The 22,286-nt window shown below is 37.2% G+C and overlaps 1 protein-coding gene across 12 annotated transcripts in view; it reads left to right on the plus strand.

The window, feature by feature from the left end:
- Nucleotides 1-22,286, plus strand: part of LRMDA (leucine rich melanocyte differentiation associated) — a 606,751-nt gene that overhangs the window by 495,212 nt on the left and 89,253 nt on the right. For 9 of the 12 annotated variants that reach the window (XM_064716266.1, XM_064716267.1, XM_064716264.1 and 6 more), the window contains one exon: nucleotides 15,623-15,707. The exons of 1 other annotated variant lie outside the window; for it this stretch is intronic. In XM_064716266.1, the coding sequence (XP_064572336.1) occupies nucleotides 15,623-15,707 (85 nt within the window). Of the gene's footprint in view, nucleotides 1-15,622; nucleotides 15,708-15,780; nucleotides 16,120-22,286 lie in introns of those variants that run through there. 2 more of the 12 variants (XM_064716265.1, XM_064716270.1) reach the window with 2 other exon arrangements.

The raw sequence follows: 22,286 nt of genomic DNA on the forward strand, positions 1-22,286 counted from the left end.
TTTGGGTGTGGCTCCCGGGGAGCGATATGAAAGAGCAAATGTTGGACACTGACTTGCTACATAACTGGGCACTTCTCAGTTACTCTTTGTGATGATGGCACTGCAAGAAACATTATAAATAACATTAAACCCAGATATTCAATATATATATATATATAGCTATGTAAATTGCTGAGGTAACTTTTCTTTTCCTGCTCTGCTATACTGCCCTGCACTATTAACATGTAATCTCCTGCCTGTGGAATCAACAGGATTTTTGACTTCAGTTTTTTGGTTTGTTGGTCACTGTTAGGTGAGACAGTGGAAAAGTGGCAAGTGCAGTTTGATTGCAGTAATAAAGTATTTCTGTGTAATAAAACCATATCGTAGGTGAAGTGCCAGATTCAATGGAGGCGGGGGAAAAGCATCTTTTAGCATAAAGGCACTTTAATGAGAGAAAATAAGTGAACTCCAGATGCAACAGTTGCATTTTAAGGAACTGAGCAGTTCCAGTTTTTTACATAACACTGTTGGAGCCATTCTGTTGCAAAGTGCAAAACTTTTAGTGCATCAGTCTGTTTCTAATAAGTTAGTATAAAGTTATGAGTAATATAAAATGAATTGTGATGTGACTTGTCAAAATATGTCATCTTGGGTTTAACTTTTGTACTTTATGCAGCCCACAGAGATAATATTAACAAAAAAGGTTATCCCATGAGGTGGGTGCTCAGGCTGAAGACCAGTGCTAAAACTGCAGAATTATATGAGTAATATTTTTCTAGCATTTCTTCCACAAGTTTTAGAATAGCTGTAACTGGAAATAAATTGGTTTTTAAATCTAAATGTCTGAAGATATTTACCATAATATTTATTTGTCATTCCACACCTGAAACTGCATAACTGGAGCAGAGGAGACAGAGATATGAAAACTGGCTCTTTTCATTTCATTTAATTATGGTATCTGAGAATTTTTGGTTATAGGACAGTTTACTCAGACCTACACATTAGATTTTCTACTACAACCCCTATGTTACACTTGTGTATTAATAGGTAAAAAAATCCAGCAATAGCCAAACACAGCAACAACAATAAACACAGAAAACCAGGAAAAAGTAACTCTGTTAGAACAAGAGGCAATGGGCAGAAACTGCTGCATAGGAAGTTCTACGTAAATATGAGGAAGAACTTTTCTAATGTGCAGTGAGTGAGCAGTGGAACAAATTGTCCAGAGAGGCTGTGGAGTCTCCTCACTGGAGATACTCAAAACCTGTCTGGACTCAATCCTGTGCCATGTGCTCTGGGATAAGCCTGCTTGGGCAGGGAGGTGGGGCCAGGTGACCTTTCCAACCTGACAGTTCTGTGGTTCTGTGATTTATGTAAGTACTGTGGAAGAATTTTAGATCATTTTCACTTTACACAATTATTGTATGCACTTGAATATGTGAATGAACGTGAATGCAAGCAGCTGTTGAAGTAACCTACTGTATAACCCAGGCTTATATTCTCCTTCTGTATGGTTTCAGTTCCACAGTAGTTTTACTTTGTCTGAAGTAATTCTGAGTTTTCTGCCTGTGGTAGCAGTATTGCTGATACCAGATTTTTATATTTGGGGTATGGAAAAGAAAATATTTTTTCCAGACCCTCTAGTCACTCAGTTTAGTGATCCATGCTTCTGTCTGTAAACTTCAGGGTTCCTTTGATGTTTGTAATATTCTGAAATAAGATTACTTCCAATTTCTGTGGACAATATTAAAATTCACAATGTATTTGTTACATTCTGTCTTTTTTTGCTTTGTCTGAAGTTATCATCTTATTGATAAGATTCAGCTGCAGGTGGAAAGAATGAGAGACAGAGGACAAGAGGAGAGAAAGAAAGATGTGTTTCTTTAGCCCATCTTCACTTTGGTCAGTGTAAGCATTGTTGATAACAACAAGAATTTCAATTAGTTTTTGTAATATAACTACAAAATATGATATATATTATTTCTTTTCAGGAGCTAGAATAGCACAAATTCAACACAGCATATGTTCAGTGAATTAAGTACCAGTGAACAGTTTTTATGTTGAGAAAGTGGACATGCTTTCATGGAGATCAGGTTTTTGCCCAGTGCTGTGTAACCTTTTTGTGAGTGGGATAAAACATAGAACAATTAGACTTCAACATATATAGATCAGATACATCTGATACTCTTTAGGGTATCACATAAGAGGGGAAATTTAGGCATTATAGTTGTACTTTTTAGTGGTACAACAGCTACTAGAACACCATGTTGAGATTTGGATAGGTCTGTGCATGTAGCAAGTTGATGGGACACTGTAGACAGAACGGAGGGAATAAGGCAAATGATTTCTCAGAAGACTGGATGACATGTTATGGTGAGAAATTCCAGGAAATTCTGTCTGTCTTGGGTAGCCAAAGGAGTGTGAAGGGTTGATCACAATATGTCAATAGTAGCACCTCAAGTGAACAGCAGCACAAGGAATGGGATTGGGAGTTTCCATCTCATATGGGCAGTGGTTATGAGAAGAACCAGCTGTTGCAACTGAAGCTTACACACCCAGGGTAGAAAAAAAGAACAGTTTTAATGGCAGTGTTGATTTGTTGAACGGATTTCCCAGAATTGTGACAGACTGTACATAGATGGCAGATTTTTTAGCCAAGAGTGGAAGTGCACAGTGCACATCAACTGTGTCAGTAACCATGGTAACAGCTGAAACCAAGAAAAGTTCAGCAGCCCTATAAATGAGCAGTTACCCTGTCTGACAAAAAACCTTCCCCTTATCTCTGGATTGTAATGTGTCCTGAAGTTTTTCATAGTTGGGGTAACAGCTTTTTTGAGCTGAGGGATAAACTTTCGTAAGTGCTTTCTGGATTTTATGGGCAGGGACAACTAGTAAGAGCATTCCTTCAAGGGGAGCATGGAAAACCTCTTGAAGAGACAGAACCCTGCATTTTAGGACAGTATTCATTAAATCCATCACCTCAATGAAGAAAACCTCACTTACCAATATCTCATGGCCCGAATGAACTCCAAAGGTCCACACATAGAGCTTGGAAAACACATTTTGAGATAAATCAACACTCTGGCTGTTTTTTCTCTCCTCTTATTGAGGTGAAGGTATCTTTCAAGTGGACGTTAATTATTAATATGCTCAAGAAAATTAATTATAAAAATTAGTTAGGTTAGCTGTGTTATGCAGTTCATCTCCCACTTTTTATGCATTTCTGAAACATGGACAAGAAGTCTCAGACAGCTCTGAACTACTTTATGTAAGGAAATTACTTGAGAGTTAAGAAAACCTAAAGCAAAAGTGCTGTGACAATGTTTTTTCTATACCCCAGTTTTGTGTTTATACAAAACTGGAGTTTTAACAAATAGATATAATTATATTTTCCATAAATATTTTGATTGCCTTTTCCTTTTTAGTTTCCAATTTCATTCTTTTTGATTCACCAAAAACTATGCAAAAAATATACTGAGTACTGCTTTTTGTAGTTTTATGCCTTTGTGTATGATTTTTTATCTCTCATGCATTCATTTGTGAAGATCCTAAAATTAATTCCTGTTCCTGTGGTTAATAATTTCCATCAGAGATTGTTTCTGTTTTCTAAGCAGATGCTTTACAAATTAATAAGATATTAATTAATCACATTCTCTATATCCCTAAAATTTAAGTGTTTGTATTCTGAAGTCATAAGGTAAGGCCTAAATGTTCTTTCTTTAAAATTTTTAAATGTGGCTTTTGAATTACTTTCTGGAGGCTGTCCACTGTGGAGAAAAATCTGGGCATAGACACACTTGTAAAACCATCAGCTTTCAAGACAATTTTACCTATTGAGAGATGGTAGCTTAAAAGACAAAAGAGATAAAGTGTGTTTTTCACACATGCTGGGTTTTTTTGTCTGGGACAGAAGTCATCATAGAAGAGGGAAATCTCACTTTATAAATGTATGAATAGTTCACCCTGGCAGCTCTCAGGCCATGGCAGGGATTCCAGTCCTTCCGGTTGGGATCCAGAAGTGAAAGCCTTCGGAAGATTCTGCTTCTGCCTCTTGATCCCTCCCCACCCAACACACCTCAAGCCATCTGAGATTTACCTTCAGTCAGGTCATCAGCTCTTCAAAGGAAGACACAGACAGAAGTAGGAGCAGAGGCAAACCCAGAAATTATTGAAATTCCCCCTTTTTTTTTCCCTGACAATGCTGTTGGTGAGTATTTCTGATGGGACAGCACTAGCTTCATCTTTGCCTCTTCTCTGTTTCCTGTGTGCTTGCTCAATTAAATAATGTTTTTTATTTATCTGGAAAAAGTCCCTTTAGAGGTTGCTGTGGTAGACCAGTGCTCCTATTCCTGTTTTATTGCCTGATAGCTTTGATGCTCTGGACTCATATTATTGTGATCTGGGTTTTTTTCAGTTTGCTGCTGACTCAAAGTATTTTAAAAGTTATTGGACATGTGACAAACATAGCAAATTGCTGGTACAGACAGATTCACCAAAATTATCCCTAGAAATATTAGTATGGATGTCATGTTTGAGTAACTCAAATGACATTTTCTGACTGGAATTGTGTTTCAGTTTGTTTATTAGGAATTTTTGCTTTGTTTCTTTCTGTGGAGGTAGGGGAAGAGGGTGCCCTAATCCATAACCTTAAGGGTGTTCTGAAGGAAATAGGTTAGCTTCCACAGTAAGCAGGACCCACAGTGGCTTTAAAATTCAAATGTTTCATTAGACTACCTTTTCCACTGGCAGCTATCTTTACATCCTGAAATCCTTCAGAAAAACCACTATAGAACATGGAGCTATCACATAAAGTTGATTTTATGTTTTCTCAGTCTCGAGCTACTTAGTGCAAATAAAATTTTGTGCCAGTCAGCCCGAGATGTGTTACAGCACTGTTAAAGCCCAGCCTGTTAATTACAGATGTTTTGCACTGTTATGGTGATGCACAGAATTCTTAGAAATAGGTTTCCTTCAGCAGCATGTAGTTTTACAGTACAGTCAACAGAATGTTGTGGAATAGCAATTATGGGAATAAGGAGAATGCACAAGCTATTGGAGTGAACGCTTTAATGCTGATACATTTTTCCTGATAAAAGCAACTCAGATAAGAGGATATGCAAGTTATTGTAGCAATTAGTTTTTCTAAGATGTCTATCTATATGAAGTGTTTCATGGTAGAGAGAAAAACCACAACTTTGTAGTAGAATGCAAAGTTTATTACATTTCTAGACTACATTATCCTTGTCAGCTAGATTAAAGCATTCTCCTAGTTTCTGTCCTATATTACCCTAACAAGTGAGGAAATAATGTAGTGTTGTTACAGGGAGTAGCTTATAAATTTTGACATAAGTGTGAGAGAAATCACTTGAAATGTGAGGCAACCAAGAGGAATAATTAGGAACAGCAGAATGATCTCAGTAATATGACAATAGTTTCTAAAGCACCCCACAGGATTGAAATCATCAGGTTTGCTTGACCTATATCTTTAATAATACAGCTCATTGCCCTTGTATTGAAGCTAGAGGGAAGGACAAAGTATAAGCTTTATCATGTTTTAGGAGAAATTGCAAAAAGTTTATTTATTAACACAGCACGAAATGGCCCATTTCTATGATTACCAAACAGGAAAGCAAGTTGGGCCACAGTTCACCACACAGAACACTTTATAGTCAGGCTTGGCTGGCAAAAAATATTATGTAACACTCAAATAAGATAAATAGCTGCATTGGCAGTGGAAATAACCTTCTGTTTAATTAGAAAATAAGAGCTGTATGGGACAATAAAAATGGTTACTGCTGCCCTCAGTCACTGTTTAATAAATATGGTCGTGCTGAAGATAATGCTAAGTGTTATTTATTTGTGTAATATCATGGGCTCAGTAATTGTTCATGTTCTTGATAGTTGCCCTGCATGTAGAATGAGTCCATTTCATGTTTTCTTTGTTTAATTTTTAAAAGGGAAGTTTTTTAAGCTGTTTTTAAAAACCAAAGATATGTTAGCGCCTCAGTGTTGCTGTAACAAATTGCTGGTTTTCTTAGCCTACCTTCAGGCTAATTAAGCTTTGAGTTTTATATTTTCCAGGCTGGATTGTCTATCTGCCTTAGATATGTTTCTACGTCTTTGAGAGGGAGCCTAATTTGAATTTTCAGCTGTCCATTTAGTTGTGGCTGTGTTTTGAATGAGTCCTAAGGTCTGGTTTTAGCATGGTTTTGCCTTCCTTTGGAGGTTTAAGCACTAAACATGCAAATCAAGTCCAGCAAGGCACGGCGTGGAAGACTGAAGATTTCAGTGAACCTTTTCCCTAAAGAGAGCAGTTTTCACTGGTAAATTGAGCATCAAATTGTGCTATGTGCATATGTATCAAAAGTTTCCGTTCTCTGCAGAGCATGTTTATTGGATATGGACATTGTTCTGGGCTTCACCTCTTCAGGAACATAAACATATTTATCGAATGCTTGACAGAAAAGCAGGGCATGGGATGCATTTCACAATATATTTTTAACAAGCTTGGTATCCCAGCCCTATTGCTTTTGGTCACAATCTTTCTGTTTCAAGTCTACAGTAAGTACAGGGATTTGAAAAAGGATATCAAAGACTTTTCTTGGTTTTATCCAAAGGGATAATTCACAAGATATTTCATCAACAAGCTTGAACCCCTCCTTCCTTCCCTACTTTCCTTCCTCCCCCAAATGTGGACTGTATGTCAAGAGGCAAAACAAAACAAAACAAACCCCCTTTTCTTCACACAATTCACTTTAAGCTTTAAAATCCTCCAAAATCCCCAATCTCCCTTTGCAGTCTGGTTCCCACTCTCCAGCTTTCCTCATCCCCCTCTGAAAGAAAAAAGCTCTTCTTTAAGGGACTGATAGGTTGTAGAGCGATGCTTAGCAACAACATTCCTGTGCCTTAAGTAGCTGCAAGCCCCTAGCTGAACCCTTTGATGTGACTGTCAGGGCAGATTTATTTTGTTTTAGCACATTGTCTACTTGTCCAGATGTATCAGGAGATAAAAAGGAGTCATGTTTACACTCTTTTTGGGAGGGGGAGGAGGGGAGGAGATGTAATTAAATCGCATTTTTGATGAATCTCTGAGAGATCGAGATGAAGAACAGAGGAATTGGCTTGAATATAGAGGGGAAACCCATTTGCCTGCCCTGACACCTGACATTGTAGGAAGATGAAGTGTAAAGCCACAGCACAATGTGTTGATTTGGTTCTGCTGAACCCTTTAACTTTGTGTTTTTTCATGTGTTGGTAGTTCACGAGAGTCCAGAAAGGCCTATTAGAGAGTAGCAGCTGTGCACCATGGAGTCTTCCCTGTGTATGTATATATTTGTCCTGGTTGAAAAAAATGTGGTTTTCTCTATAATATTAGTGTTATAGATCACATATCCCAGGATCTCTGGCTGTGGTAAGAGACTGTCAATCAAATAATTAAGGAAAAAAGAAAAAAAAAAACAACACTATTGAGCCTCAGTGATCCTGGATAAACAAGTGTGCAGTGTGAGGCAGACCTTGCTGAATTCTCCAGCAGAACAAATACCACAGATAAATCCATTTTTGTTTATTTGCTTTTAACTTGCGCATTTAGTAACACCATTCTGAGCTCTATTAATAACCTGCGGTGTGCAGTGACAAGTCTGATTCCAGCGTTCAGTATGCTGTGGGTATGCCAAGCGAATAGAATGCTACTTTTAATCTGCTGTTACCAAAGTTACTCTATTTGCATTTTAAATAGGTTACACTGCAGCACCCCCTTCTGCTGACTGAATAGAGTGACAAGGGGTTTGAGCTGCAATTCAGCTCTATTCCCCCATGACAGAATGAAGATGCCTTGAAAGCATTTTTAACCTTCCAGTTTCTTTATTCCTGTGCCTGTTAAGTGAGGAGGCCAGCACAACTTAGCAACAATCATTAAAGTAAAGCTTATACTTTTTAGGATCTAGCTTTCGTTTTTTTGCAATATTTTCCATGCTTCCTGTAAAACTAAGGCATGCAGAAGGTATCAGACTGAATAGCAAAGCAAAATAAGTGCTCTAGCATTGCAAACAATTATGCTTGGCCTATGAAATGTATACAGGGTTCTGCAATCCTCTGATTATCATTGAATGTGCTTGAAAGTGGTGATATTCCATTGCTGATTTAATTTATAAAACAGTCTTGGAAGTTCCTATCTAAAAAAATCAACTTAGCTTGATAACTTTGTTTTTGAAGAATCTATCAGATTGGCAAAAGGAGGTGAAGTTCTGAGTTACCTGGTTTCAAAATAAAGGGCTATGAAAAGTAATGAGTTACAGAATCATATGTAATGTGTATTTGAGTTCTACATCAGTGTTTTTATGCAGCCTATAAACTGTTGCTATGCCATAGCATAGCAGGAATCTTGGCAATTACTCCACTACTGCTCTGTGTTGTAGTTGTGATGTAATTGGTTGAAACATATTGCAGGGAATGACTGCGGGAAACTTGGAATCTAATACATTGTCAGTGTACTTCCCTTCACATTGACTTACCTATGCTTTTGGCACCTTCTGTTGATGCTGTAACCTCTAAAAACTCCGTATTTCTCTTTCACTCCTTCAGAACTGTTGGACAATGAGTGAAATTCAATAAGTGTCATGTTTGGGTGTTGGTGAGGTGGGGACTTGGAAAAAGGTTCTAGCATCTCAAAATTCATTTGCAGTTCACTTCATGAGGAACTTCAAAGAATAGCTGTCTATGACAACTCAGAATTCTCTAGCAACAGTTGGAAAGTTTTGTGGTTTGTGGTATGACAGACTTATTTGTGGTTTGCTTTGTCTACTATTTTACTGGTGTGTGAGCCCCTTGAATCCTGCATAGTGTAAATGAAAAGAAGGTAGCATGTGTGTTCTCAGAATATGGAGGTAGAGATGCTGACAGAGAAATATAATGTAGAATATATAATAATTTTGTAGAAATAGAAGGTAAAATATATAATAATTTGGACTTACTTTCCCAATATAAGTTTAGGATTCAAGGCCAGCAGATTTTTCTTTATTGTTCTATACTTCTGGGAGTTGTTTTTTGAGGTTTGATTTTCTTTAGTACCAACCTAAAACATGAAAAAGCATTAAGAAATCTGTTTTAGGGATGAATATGATTGAGGAACTTTGAACTTATTTTGTAGTGTGATTTGAAATGAATTTATTCCTTGCTGGATTATATTAATGGGTATTGCTTTCATTCACTGTTGTGTGGCTAGCATGTTCAAGTGCTCCTTTAGGGACAGATTTTCTCTGTCCCAACAGTAGTGCAAGATACTGGGCCACTTAAACAGTAAGGTTTAATTTATAAAAACTGAATATTTTAGAATGTGGTATGTGATTAGAGAGAGGTGGCAATAGTTACTTCCCTTCAACTCATTAAACTGAACCTGAGCTGAAGAATATCTTGTATCCTTAAGTGTAAGTAGCTGAGATGCACTTTATAAAAAGAGAACGGAAATACTGTGCAAGAATTTCACTTTTTGTCTAATGACCTTGAAAAAAATATTAAGAAGATGCTAAAATTCTTGGCTTGTGAGTGATATATGTTGAAAAAGAAGGGTCTTGGAAGTCAAAAAGCCTAGTGGGTGTTTTTGTATGCGATATGTTACAGTAGAACAAATCAATTCAGGCTCCTCAGATGCAGTCATTGCCTTGTGATTATATTTGTGTAAAGTCTTGCAGCCTTTGATCAAAGAAAGGCATTTGTGACTAGGTCTAATCCAAGCTCTTTAAGGTGTTTAACTTGCACGGGGGGGAAGAGGTTGATAACAGCTGGGATTTAAATTTAGTTTTGCTGAACTTTTGTTTTGAAAGGATTTCTATTATACACTGCTTCCTTTTCCATACAGAAGATGGATCATTGAGTAAACCTAAAAGGGAAAGAGGATATGGGAGGAAATGGGTGGGGACTTGGAATTAATCTTCTGAAGAAAAATGTTTGATCAGCGGGTAGGAGAGTATGAAATCCTCTGATGTTGACAGCAGGCAACTTTCTGACTGGTGTGTGATTGACAACTTTGATGCTCCAGTGGGGAGCGAGTGTCCAGCCGTGCTCAGGCATCCTCTGTCTGTGGGTGGTAGTGTTAATAATGTGGCAACTGGAAAGATTAATTGTGGACAAGCAGCAGGATTACGAGGAGGGCTTCACAGGTCTAAAAGGAACAGTGGTAGGAAGGCCTCTGATCTGTCAGCCCAAAAGGAAATTAGTTAGGGCAGGCTGGAGCAGGCTTAAAAAGGGAGAAGGAGGGGGGAGGGTGAGATGGAGTAATGGAAGAAGGGAAGCATTTAGGATATTAGGGCAAAATGAAGAGGATATTGAAAAAGGTCACAAGGGGATGGGACCAATGTTCTTGAAAGACCTTAATACACTGCATCCTCCTACAGTACATGCAGAGTTCAGCTTGTTTTGCAGAGAAGTGCAAAGTGACTTTTGTCGTGGTTAGAGCTGCCCCACTAGGTAACACCTCTTGCTTGTTTCTGAACGAGTGGGAGAATAAACTCAGATTAAGGATTTTCAAGGATGTGTAAGTGCAAAATACATAGCAGAGAGTTTACTTAAGCTGTTTCTGCAGGTTACTAACTGCTGTGTGTTTTACTTCCCACCCTTTTTGGTAGAGGTAGGGATTTTGCCAATAAATTCTGTGTTACCATTAAAGAGGCCATTCATCATGCTTACTAATGTTATTAATCAAGATACACCACAGTACTCTTAAAATGAGATCATTTTGATAAATCATGTATGACATGAAAAGACTTTATTCCTTTTAAGTGCAATTTAGACTGTAATTTTTTTCCTCATTTATGATTCATGGGAGAAACATGGATAAAATTCCCTTGCACATTTACACCTTATCTTCAGTAATAATTCAAAACTGCTCTTAGATGAAAATTCAAGGGCTGATTCACCAAAGCTGAATGCCAGCTCATTATTTTCTGGCATTCAGTAGTCCAAAAATAATGTCCATACATTAGGTGCTTTTCACAATAGTTGAATTTGGCTGCACACCAGACATATCGATTACACTCAATTAAGCCTAAATGCATAAGAATTATCTGATGTTCATTTGCATTTTTGATCCCTGCTTTCAACCTTGCAATTTAACATTAAGTGAAAACCAAAAGGTAAAGTAAATTCAAGTGAGAAGTGATAATCTCTCTTTCAAGAGAATAAGGGAATGCTTTGAATTTGAAATGCTTTGAATCTTAAGCTCCACTCTTTCTGTTAAATGTGAAAAATTCTCTTTCTTGTTAAAGGTTATTGAAGTTAGAAGGCCAACCACAATATAAGATCACTGTTCTCCTTGTTGTCCTAATATACAATAATTTGACTACTGTATTGGTAGCATCACATCTGAAAATAAGCTGCTGAAATATCTGGATTGAATATTTGCTAAGGTCAAAGTCATGCTCTTGATTATAGCTGAAACACTTTGTATTATTGATTAGATTTAAGAGTGTCAGAAGTGGAGTTTTTGTTTACTCCTGTGTTTAGAAATACAAAAATGAAATGTGCAGTAGAGAGATATTATTTGGGTAGCAGAGTCATTTAAATTTTACCTTCTCAAACAATGATTCAAAGAGGATTGGCTTGTCTGAGTTCCCCCTTTACTTCCTTCAACAGCTGAAATATTTGAAGGAACTTGTGTGAATGCCAAAAATAACACAGCATTTTATTTTTTTTCCTATCATTGGTCTCTACAAATTTGTTTTGATGCAGCAGATGTACAGTATGTCCTGACACTTCACATGATGTTCCCTTACTAGTACCATCCAAGTATTGCATTTTTCATTCCTTGTAACATGGAATTCAGGGATTAAACAAATTAGCCTTTTTTTTTTTTTTGTTTAGTCTAATTAGATTCCTCCACTCTTGAGAGCTAGCTGTTGGTGTGTGGCTGACAATTTTCTTCTAAATGGGTTATTTTTTCCCGCTCATTAAAGTGACTCTAATTTATGCTGGAGTTTAGCAAAGACAGCTGCGAACTCGTGGCTCAGTCTGCTTGGCTGTGGAGCAAGGAGAGTGGGGAATGCCCTTCCATCAGGAGCAGCCTCCTCTGCTGGTAGGGCTGCTGTGCCACCTCTTGGTTCTACAGAGCGTGCCAGGGTGTTGAGGTGGTGACAAACTCCAGGCAGCCCATCTGAACCCGCTGGGGAGCCCCTGGCTGGGGAGGGGACAGCCAGACTGGCTGCACTCTGCCATGTGGAGTGCTCCACTCAGGGCCTGCTCTTGCATATTTTCTGGTCTCTTTATCCCTTCTTCCACGCTTCACCTTTTTTTTTTATCCCTTCTTCCATGCTTCACTGGTTGTATGGTTGCTAAGTTCATAGAAAAGCAAATACGTTGCAAATAAAGTTATTACCTGACCGTTCCCTAGCCCTAGGATTGAATAGTTAAAGATTTGGTGTACTGCTGCTCTCAAATTTAGTTTTTGATGTTTTGTGGTGGGGGTTTTTTTGGTTGTTTGCAGGTGTTTTTCTTCCTGCTTCATTTTCTACAATGTCTGTAATTTTGATGAACGTGCTTTTTGCAGTCTATTCAGCATCAACTACAACAATTTGGACAAAACACACAGGTTAAAGTGAAGAGAGGTACCACAGTTTAGCAAATGTTTGGTTATGTGCATAACAGGGGGGCTGTGAGTAGTCTAACTTTGTCTTGTAAGTCTTAAACCAGGTACTGTGATATACTGCAAAACTTGAATGACTTCAAGGTTTGCAAAACTACAAGCTTCTTCTGTAAAAATACCATTAGAATTTCTTTACTGAGTTTTGTGACCTGTTTCTATAAAATTGGAGCTACCAACCAGTTTAAACAGCTTTCCTCAAAGCTATTTGTATGCGTCGTTACTTTCCACTGCAAGAACTTCTGATGCATATGTCACCAATACTTGAAGACATAACTGTCACATGTCAATGCTGTCACTGTCACAATATTCCTGTGAATATTAAGAGTAATGCAATCTATACAAATCTCTTTGGAAAATAGCTTAGGGCCAAATGTCAGAATCTGGTAGAGAAAACAAATAGTTGTCTTTCTGCTGGTGCACAGGCTTACTCAGGAACGTGATGTGGAACTTGAGCCAGTGCTTGTGCAAAACAGTCCTAACCCTGGATGATATTCCATGGAATTAAAGTTGCTCTAACTGAATGCTTAGCTCAAAGGTAATGAAAACTGTTCTATATTTGACAGGGAATTATATACTGTACATAAAATAACAGAAAAACACCAATAAACAAACCCTTCTTTTCTTGTGTTTCCTAAAATTGGAAATAAAGCTAAATTGCCCCTTCACTCCAATATCCTTTTTAGAAGCTCTTGAATTTTGCTCACTCAGTGGTATATTGCTGAAATGGCAAAGTCTCTTCCAGTAATTTTAGGAAAAGCTATCATCAAGCTGTCAACAGTCTAAATTGAGATTAAAAGTACCAAAGAGAAACCTTCACTATTACCAGAGTCCCAAATAAGTACACTTGAATAGGCAGATACCATCTAGAGTGTACAGTATGAGACCACTTATTCTTCCAGTTTTTTGAGTGATTTACAGGGACGAAGCACGATGTTAAATAGTGACATTTTTCTCCTTTTCTTACTCAGAACTACTCAACCCAAAGGAAACATGTAGTTGTTCTTGGAATTAGTTTCAAATATCACATAGCTGGGTCTAAGGGGTTTCTATCTCTCTCTCTTTCATGTTATGTGCCCTTGGCTCATATTGGTCACCAGAGAGACTTCCAATAATTCATCATCCAGAGGAGATAGACCTGCAGGTTTGCAGTTCACCAAAAGCAAGGTATCATTCATTCTGGCTGCAGGTGGGAGTTATGTCTGTAGCAATATGTCTGTGAACAGAGGCTCCCTGAAAAGGGTTTATTATCACTGGTGAGTCAGCAGAGCCAGGATATTCTCTATTTTTATTCATCCCTGATAAGTAGCATCCTTGCTGCTTAGGCAAACTTGCTTCTGTTAAATTCTATTAGGATGTTTGTTTTGATGCATGATGCATCTGCATGTTGTGACCTGATTTTTCCTAAGGACAAAAATGAGGTTATAACTATGGTCTGGCACAGAAATTGATGGCTGATCTCCAAAAGCAAAATCTTAGTATGCTAATCTAGTCAGTCACCTCTTAACATTTTATGTACTATCATCTACTAGTCCAACAGCTACAACAAGGAAGATTTCTAAGTTACAGCCTTTAACAAACTATTATCAGAATTAACTTTCATTGTTACGGATTTCTGATTATTGTTCTTTGGTTTGGTCTGGTAGTTAAAATTTGAATTAGTATTTATGCTTTTTCTTCCCCAAAACACTGTAGCTCTATTTTATACTTCTATATTAACCACACATTGGAGACCTGTGGGTTCATAAATTTTGAGGATATGTTCAATTATAAAGTCAGTAAGACTGAGGTGAATTCCTTTGATTGACTTTTGCAGCTTAGAAGTCAATATATCATTAGGGAACAAACTGCACAGAAGATAGCAATTATTTTCTCAAGACTCCCTTTAGTGAATTATCATGAGATTCAAGAAATAGTTTATCTTTTGTATTTTTCTCTTTATTTGCCTTATTTTTTCTGTTAGAAATTATCATATAACTTCAGTGAATGCTGTCCTTTGTGTCTTCTATTTAAACACATGATCTTTTTATGTCTGTCGAAATGGGTAGTTTGTAAATACTCTAGAGCAAACTCTGTATCTGAAACTGAACATATCACTACTGTGTCACCAGCCTAAGTTAAACTGAACTTTAAAAACTGACAATGATTCATATTCACCAACACAATTCCTTATTTTCATGTCTTCTTCTAACTGCTATTCTGTAACTAAAAAGCAGGATGGTAAATGTGGCTTGTTTAAACTTTATTTTATATATGTATATGTATCTTCAACTGAAACATCCAATGGAATGAAGGTTAGTGTACTGTAAACCATAGTTGTTCAGTCTAATCTTTTAAAATTAGAATCATAGGATCTTGAGACTTGTTAGGGAGAAAGAGTTGGGCTTCTTTGTCCTTTAACACTTTACTTTTAAGGGTTCTGAGCAAGTCCTCTTGGGTACTTACTTCTTTTATTAGACTTCTGCTTTAGGTTTTAAGTGTTTATTGTTAACAATTCTATGTACTTGTACACTTTTTTTTGCATTATAGGCACTACAATTTTTACTAGATCCCTTCATTTAGCTAACAGTGAAGTGGAATGAGAAAATCATTTGGGATTTTTTTCTTTAGATTTGAAAAGTATAGTATCTTGGCCCAACTTCTATTTTCTATCTCCTTTCATTTATGTGGACTCATTCATAACTTCCTTTAGGTAAATATTAATCTATTTCAACAAGAGGAAAATTTTTGACATTGCCTAAAGATTTCCTGACAAAGATGGTAATTTTTTTTAAGCTGCCAGCTGTGTGAAAAGATTCATTTAGTAATGATACATAATGCCATTGTGTAAATTCTTGTGAGTGCAGCAACCTTGAGGAACGGCAAGGAGCCTTAACAAAAACAAATTAATCCTTCATGGCTGGTAACTCCATGCACCTGCAAGCCCAGCACTGCTCCTGCAGGTGCATCCACTCTGCCTGCTCACTGCCCTGCACTCAGAGCACTGACAGTGTTTGCTTTGTCACACAGGGCTCCAGTGCTGCTGCCTCTGCCTCTCCAGAGATGCACTACACGCCTCTGCCTGCTGGATCCAGAGACCTCACCAACCACAGAGGTGCGAGCTCCATTTCATTGCTATCAGCTTCTGCCGGGTGATAAGCTTTGCTCTAAGGCCTTCTCTCTCTTAGGTGCTGCTGCATTCCACAGGCATCACCATGCCTTTCAAGCACTCTGTGAGAAAACCATAGCTGTCAAGACTACAGATTTTTAACTCATATTAAATAGGATTTACAGGTAGTCTACTGGGAAAGCAAATAAATCTATGGATAATAACGCTCAGTGATTTTTGCATGTGTGTGTGTGAGAGGGAAAAATGTAAAGAGATTAGAGTACTTAAACATTGCTAAGTAGATGATTACATGCAGCATTGGTAATTTTGAGAGAATTTGTAAACTTTCTAATATTTTTTAAGTGAGAGCTTTTTGGCAGTTTAGAAATTAGGACTATAATTTTGAAATGTTAACACATTTTCATTGCAATAAAAAGGGACTGTTCTCTGTTTTTCAACTTAAAAACTGGATCAGTTTTCAATTTCCTTTTTCATCAGTCCTTAGAACTTAAAAAAGCACCTTGGGCAAATTCACAAATTCCTTCTGCATACCTATGAAACAAAAAATTCAGGGAACAGGTGAAAAACTGAAGCAGTCAGGAAGAGGGTACATTCCAAGCTTTTTCACTTTTTTCAAAAAGAAGACATTTTTAAAGCCTGCAGCACTTTGTCATCTTAAAACCATAGCAACAATCCTCTTATTTATTTCCCATATTACTCATTGATTCTCCATTGATCATGTAAACCACTTTTCTGTAGGCAGGGGTTTTTTTGGGATACCAGGATCCAAGTCAGCCTTATATTTATGAATTGATGGTAGCTTAATTTTAATGTGTGTTCAAATTCTGCAGCACTACAGAGGATGGAAGCAACTTTAGAAGTATTCCATATTACTTGGTACCTTCTGGAAGAATCAGGCAGGTAATGCACCTGAAGAAGGATCTGTGATTCAGGTGTGAAGGATGAGGAAAGCGGATGATTAGGTGCTTTATTTTTTGCAGCCTGTATCACTGTTTTGCTAGAGCTGAGGATGAGTCTGAAGCTACATCCTGGCCTTGGTTTAGATTGCTATGGTGCAGTCAGATGTTCTAGAAGATTGCTGTGGTGAAAATCAGATGTCCTACATGTGCTGTGGGTGCATTGTATTCCAGCACTGGGCACACATAGAAACTGGTATGTTTTAAAGAGAAAGGACCAATCAAAATCCTAAATTTGAGCACAGACTTGGACTTCAGAGGTTACAGAACAACCTCTCCCCTCCAGAAAAGCCTGCAACCCAGTGCCCTCCTTCTCCACCCAACCTCTTCTCCCCCATTCCCAAGACAAGTAGATTTGATTTTCAGATAAACATGTTGCTTTTGAGGTTGGGTTTCTGGTGTTGGCTGAAATGGCTAGAGTCTACTAGCAATAAATAGAATGACAGAATCTTGAGAAATACCTGAGTTATACAGAAATACTTTCAAAATACCCTTAAAAGCCAAGTACCTTCAGATTTTTTATTTAGGTAATAATGTATTGAAAGTATATCTTCATGGCTGATTTTGCTATCTAACTTGACGAAAGGAATTCCAGTAGTGTTGAATCAAAATCTGTGTGCCTGCATTATTGATTGACTCCTCTTGTAATACAGCAGTTGTGTGGCTGCAGTAGGTGTTGGTTCAGAGTGGGAGCTTGCCAGGCTCTAAGTGCCCACTGGCCTCACCAGGCTTTCAGAATGCCTGCCACCTTGCCATGAAAGAGGAAAATTATATTCCCCAAATCACCAACTTTCTACCCTTAGCAGTTCACATAATTTTTATTACTTCTGTCTTTACTCTTCCCAGAAATATTCTTCTCTGCATGCTAAATACGCTGCAAATTTCCTTGTGATTAAGCACAGTTATAAATAAAGGGAGAAGAGCATGTCATCCAAAGAAGGGGTAAAACTGGTCCTTAAAGAGACATTGTTAATATTATTTGATTAGTTTATATATATATATATGTATGCATGTTCATATATACACATATTCACAAGTAAATAATTAAGGACACTTTCCAAAATTGCAGGTCTTGGAAGAACCAATTCCAAGCTTAGAACAACCTGCTGGCAAGGCCCATTAATTCAATCAACTTCTTTTATACAAAGAAAAGTTCCAAAGTTCCCAAGCCCATAAAAGATTAATTGCAGTCAATAGAAAAATCTCCAAGGAAAGAATGAAATACTTAAGCATGCTATTTTAGGTTCTGAATATCTTCAATTTTTTTCTTTGCGGAATGCTTTCAGTGTTGTAAAGTGGAATTGAATCAGCTGTTGCATATGTAAATATTGGCGGTTTTCAGTGCATACTGGAATGAAGAATGCTGTAAGTTTGTGAGTGTAATTTGTCCCTGGAGAAGCTTGTTTACCAGCATCCTCAAGTCTGGCAAATGGTTTGGTACAGCTGCAAATTGATTTTTAGGGGACTGGGAGGGGGAGCGGGAGCAAGCTGGATGTATTTGCTTGGTACAGTTTCACTTGGACATTTCTCACTCTATTTAGCTATGATTTTTACAGGGAGAACAAAAACATATAATTATGTGTGGGTTGCACCTTGTGTCTTACAGCTTTTGTGTTCATGCATGCAGTATATAATTTCCAGTCAGGATCTGGTCCTTTAGGCTAACTCCATATTTTGTACAGACCATTTCAGGAATGGTGAAAATCTCACTTTCCCTTTCAAAGCCCACAGAAACAGCATATGACAGTGTGATGTGAGATGGAATGATAAGGAATGATAACTTGAAATATAGTGAGTGTTATATTGATGCTTGAGTATATAAGTACATGAAGAGAGGAATAAATATTCCATCACGTTTTTAAGCTTTAGAAATTTTTTCCCCATCTTGGGAAAGTTGTATTCCCTTATATTGCAGTGTTCCTTAGACCCACTTTTCTAAGTTGAACCTTATCTCAGTTCCACTGTTCATATTTTCAGTGAAAAATCTATAGGCCTTCTGTTTGGATTTTGGGCATCTGACAGCAATGTGACATGATTCTTTATGTGATCTAATTGCTATCCTGTTAGACAAGGCTTCCAAAGTGGTAATTTTATAACTGGTTGTATTTTTGTTTTGATTCCAGAACAATGATCTCAAACTTCTAAGTGTCTTTCCATAGTGTTTTTTAAAGTAGGCTTTTGTATTTTACTTTATATGGATTTAGAACCCAATTATTTACCTGGGAGAAGTTTGTGCAGTTCTCTTACCTGGTTAAAATAAGTGAGTTAAAAGACACAGCCTCCTGTCATAAAAGTGCTTCTTTTCTTTCTATATTCTATACATTGCTTGTATTGTTCTAGCTTTCAAATTTTCTGGTGAAATCAAATATATGCTCCCCACATTTCTGTCTGCTTTTCCAGATCTACCTTTTAGTTTTTACATAGAAATAGCCATGCTCCACAAAAGTAATGAAATGTACTGACTTTTAGAAGAAATTTTTCCAAAAATTTTGGACTGATGTAATTATTTTTTAGTGATTTGTATGCATTTACCCTTCTGTTCCATAGAAACTTAAATTCTTAATATAGTTGACATTGGTGACAAAAATATTTAAAAGATATTTATAAGGATAATTTGTCTGATGTGTGGAAAAAGGCTCCTCACCCTTTGCCCCACCAAAGTTGTATGTTTGGTTTTTTATAATGGCATCCTTGCTTTATGTGTAAGCATTCAAACTCAAATTGCCTTCTGAAAAGTACAATACTTTCCAGTTGATGAGGAAAATAACAGTTTATCGTTGTATCTCTTCAGAAGCAATATCACTAAATCATGGCTATCATGAAAATCTGTTTTTCCATACAAAAGCATGTGCTGGATGCCTTTTCTATAAGCAGTTATTTTATAACATTGTGTATTACCTGATTTACTTGGAAACATATTAATTTGCCCAAGCCATTTGGTTTCCAGTAACAATTTTCAGGTGACTCCTCCCTTTCTGTGCTCTTGTTTCTGGGAAAAAACAGTGGTAAGCCTACCCCATAGCTTACTGGTAAAAGGAAGGAGCAGTTTCCACTAAAAACTAATCCTGTATTTATGTAAGTAGTTTTTCGAATTTAGCTTGGATTTAGGCCAAGGTTTAATAGTTCTAATCTATTATGACTTGTAAAAAACTTTCTGAACAAATCCACTGTCCTGTTTTGGCATCTCTGCAGGTAACTATCCAAGCATCCTGGTATGTGCAGTCATTACATTGTCTCATGTTTGAATGATGAGTGTCCAAATGAAAAATTGGTATTTATTTTACCAATATGTTTCAATCAACGGACAGATGTGTTTTCTTATTTTATGATCTGGTCTGGATAGTCATCAACTGCATTCAATTCTCATACGCAGAAATCCAAGAACAGAATATTTTATAGCTTCTTATTAACGTTCTAAAGGTAATTTTATAGAGCCTTTTTGAACAAAGGAAGTGAGAGGTTGCTTTTGCTCAGTTTCTCTTTGTCTAACAGAGTTGTGCTGAAGGTTTCTTTTGGAATTAAATCTTTCCAAACTTTCCCATTCTTCAGCAAACAATCATAATCGTAGAGAGACACCTGAACTTGCAATGTTTCCTTTCCCTGTGATTGTTATACTGTGCTATTGTTCCCAGAGTACTTGGCGTAGTAAATTTTCACTAATGACTTGTATGTTCACACAAAATTCCACCAGATTTTTTGTTGGGGTGTGCCATACAGAAAACCATTATCTTTGTAGGAGTCTAGATAAGTAGTGACCAAGATAAAAGTGGACTACAGAATGCACAGCAAGGGTTTAGCCATCCAGTTGGGCAGGAATTCACAGTCCAGTACTTGTTGAAGGATGTCTACTTCTTTCAAAATTTGGCGTTGAAGGAAAAAAGTAGAAATTTTGGAGAGCCAGAGGGAGTAGTATAATTAAACTGATTATTCTCCAAGGATTTATCTGTTCTGTCTCAATTTGCTCAGCTTGACCATACTTTATAGATATTCTTATTTTCATATGGAACTAGTAATGTCCATCAATCCTTCCAGAATTTGGTCTAGAGTTTTAATATAATACTTTAAAATATTTGAAGTAAAATTGTCATGCACCTCTTTATAATAAATGTTAAAAAGCAAATTTCTTATTCTACACATACATTGTGAAATGCCATGCTGTCTTTAAATCACTGACATAAAAAGAAAAGGAAATTGCTTTACATAAAGCTTACTTCTAGAAGGACAAGTATCCTGTTTATATTATCAATGTGGTTCTCTCTGTTGTTGTTATTGACACAGTTGTTAGGTACTCGTTGTGTTTTCAAGCCAGAGGCTTATTTAGAGTTTGAAATTGATTGCTGGGGAAGTTGCAAAGCAATTTATGTAGCAACTTATCATAATTAGTTAGTTTTCTTAGTGTGAACTGCACTTTATGCTTGTCAATTGATTTTTCTGTGTAAATGCATAAGGCATTGTATTCTGTCAAAAAACCCCAAACCCCAAAAACCTATGGTTAGTACTTAATCATTCAGTTAAAAGAGTGTATCCATATATGTATATAAGATATATTTGCTTTAACTTGTTTAATAACTAAGGATAGGATGAATAAGAAAATTCCAAGCAAATGCACTATGTGAAAGTTCTGTATCAGGCAAAGATGCTGTGAACAGTGAGATATTTTCTTTATTGTTTTACGTAAAGTGTCCTTTGAAAATAACATCATTTTAACCTGCATTATATTGTGATATGTCCTAGACTGAAGACTTCTTAGGCCAGGATCTTCTCATCATGAGGTTAATAACCTTAGACAAACAAAAAAGTTCTCAATAGCATGGAACAGACAAGATCACATTTTCCAGGGAAGGAGCACTCAAAAATAAGCTGTGACATTTCCTATTAGTGCCAGGAAATATGTCCCAACAGTGAGATGTGATGTGGTCATGACTTAGCCTCCAGGGGAGTGGGTGGAAATCCTCTTCTTTTGACACTCTGGGAGAATGCTAAAATAAGGAGTCTGTTATTAAGAAAAAAAAAAAAAAGAAAAAAAAGAAAAAAATCCCATGTGGTCTGCCTGTATATGAAGTGAGAAACTGGGTTCTAGTTCCTTAGTTTTTAGTTTGAAAAATAGACATTAATGGTAGCTCAAGATACATGGGAGAAGCATGGAAAGCAAAGTGATGTATAGATGAGTATCAGTGTGAGAGAAGACTTGGTTAAAATAGATTCTGTTTTCTGATCTCAATTCCCTTTAGTTAAAGGGATGTGAGGAAAAAATAAATCCATCAGAGGTGAAAAGGGATTTTCTAGTCCTGATGTGTGGGAAGGCAATGCAGAAACTTAAAGACTTGTGGTGCAAGGTGTTCTGGTGCAGGTGGGAGAAGGGCAGAGCAGGCTTCTCTCATTCCTGTGCTGGTGGCTCCTGCTGGTGCCCACAGGCTCCCCCAGCCTCACACCAGGAGATGAGGTCAGTGTACTGACTCATTTCTATTTGATCACTGGGGTGCCTGGTTTCTTAGCTCTGACCATGATTTTTCCCTTCCAAGGGGGATCCCAGTTTACTGCTTTCTCAGTATTTCTGATCTGTTTGCTTTGTGGGGAGAAGAATGGGCAGAAGGAATGAATGGAACAA

This window comes from Zonotrichia leucophrys, chromosome 6 (genome assembly GCF_028769735.1).
Source record: "Zonotrichia leucophrys gambelii isolate GWCS_2022_RI chromosome 6, RI_Zleu_2.0, whole genome shotgun sequence".
Lineage (NCBI taxonomy): Eukaryota > Metazoa > Chordata > Aves > Passeriformes > Passerellidae > Zonotrichia > Zonotrichia leucophrys.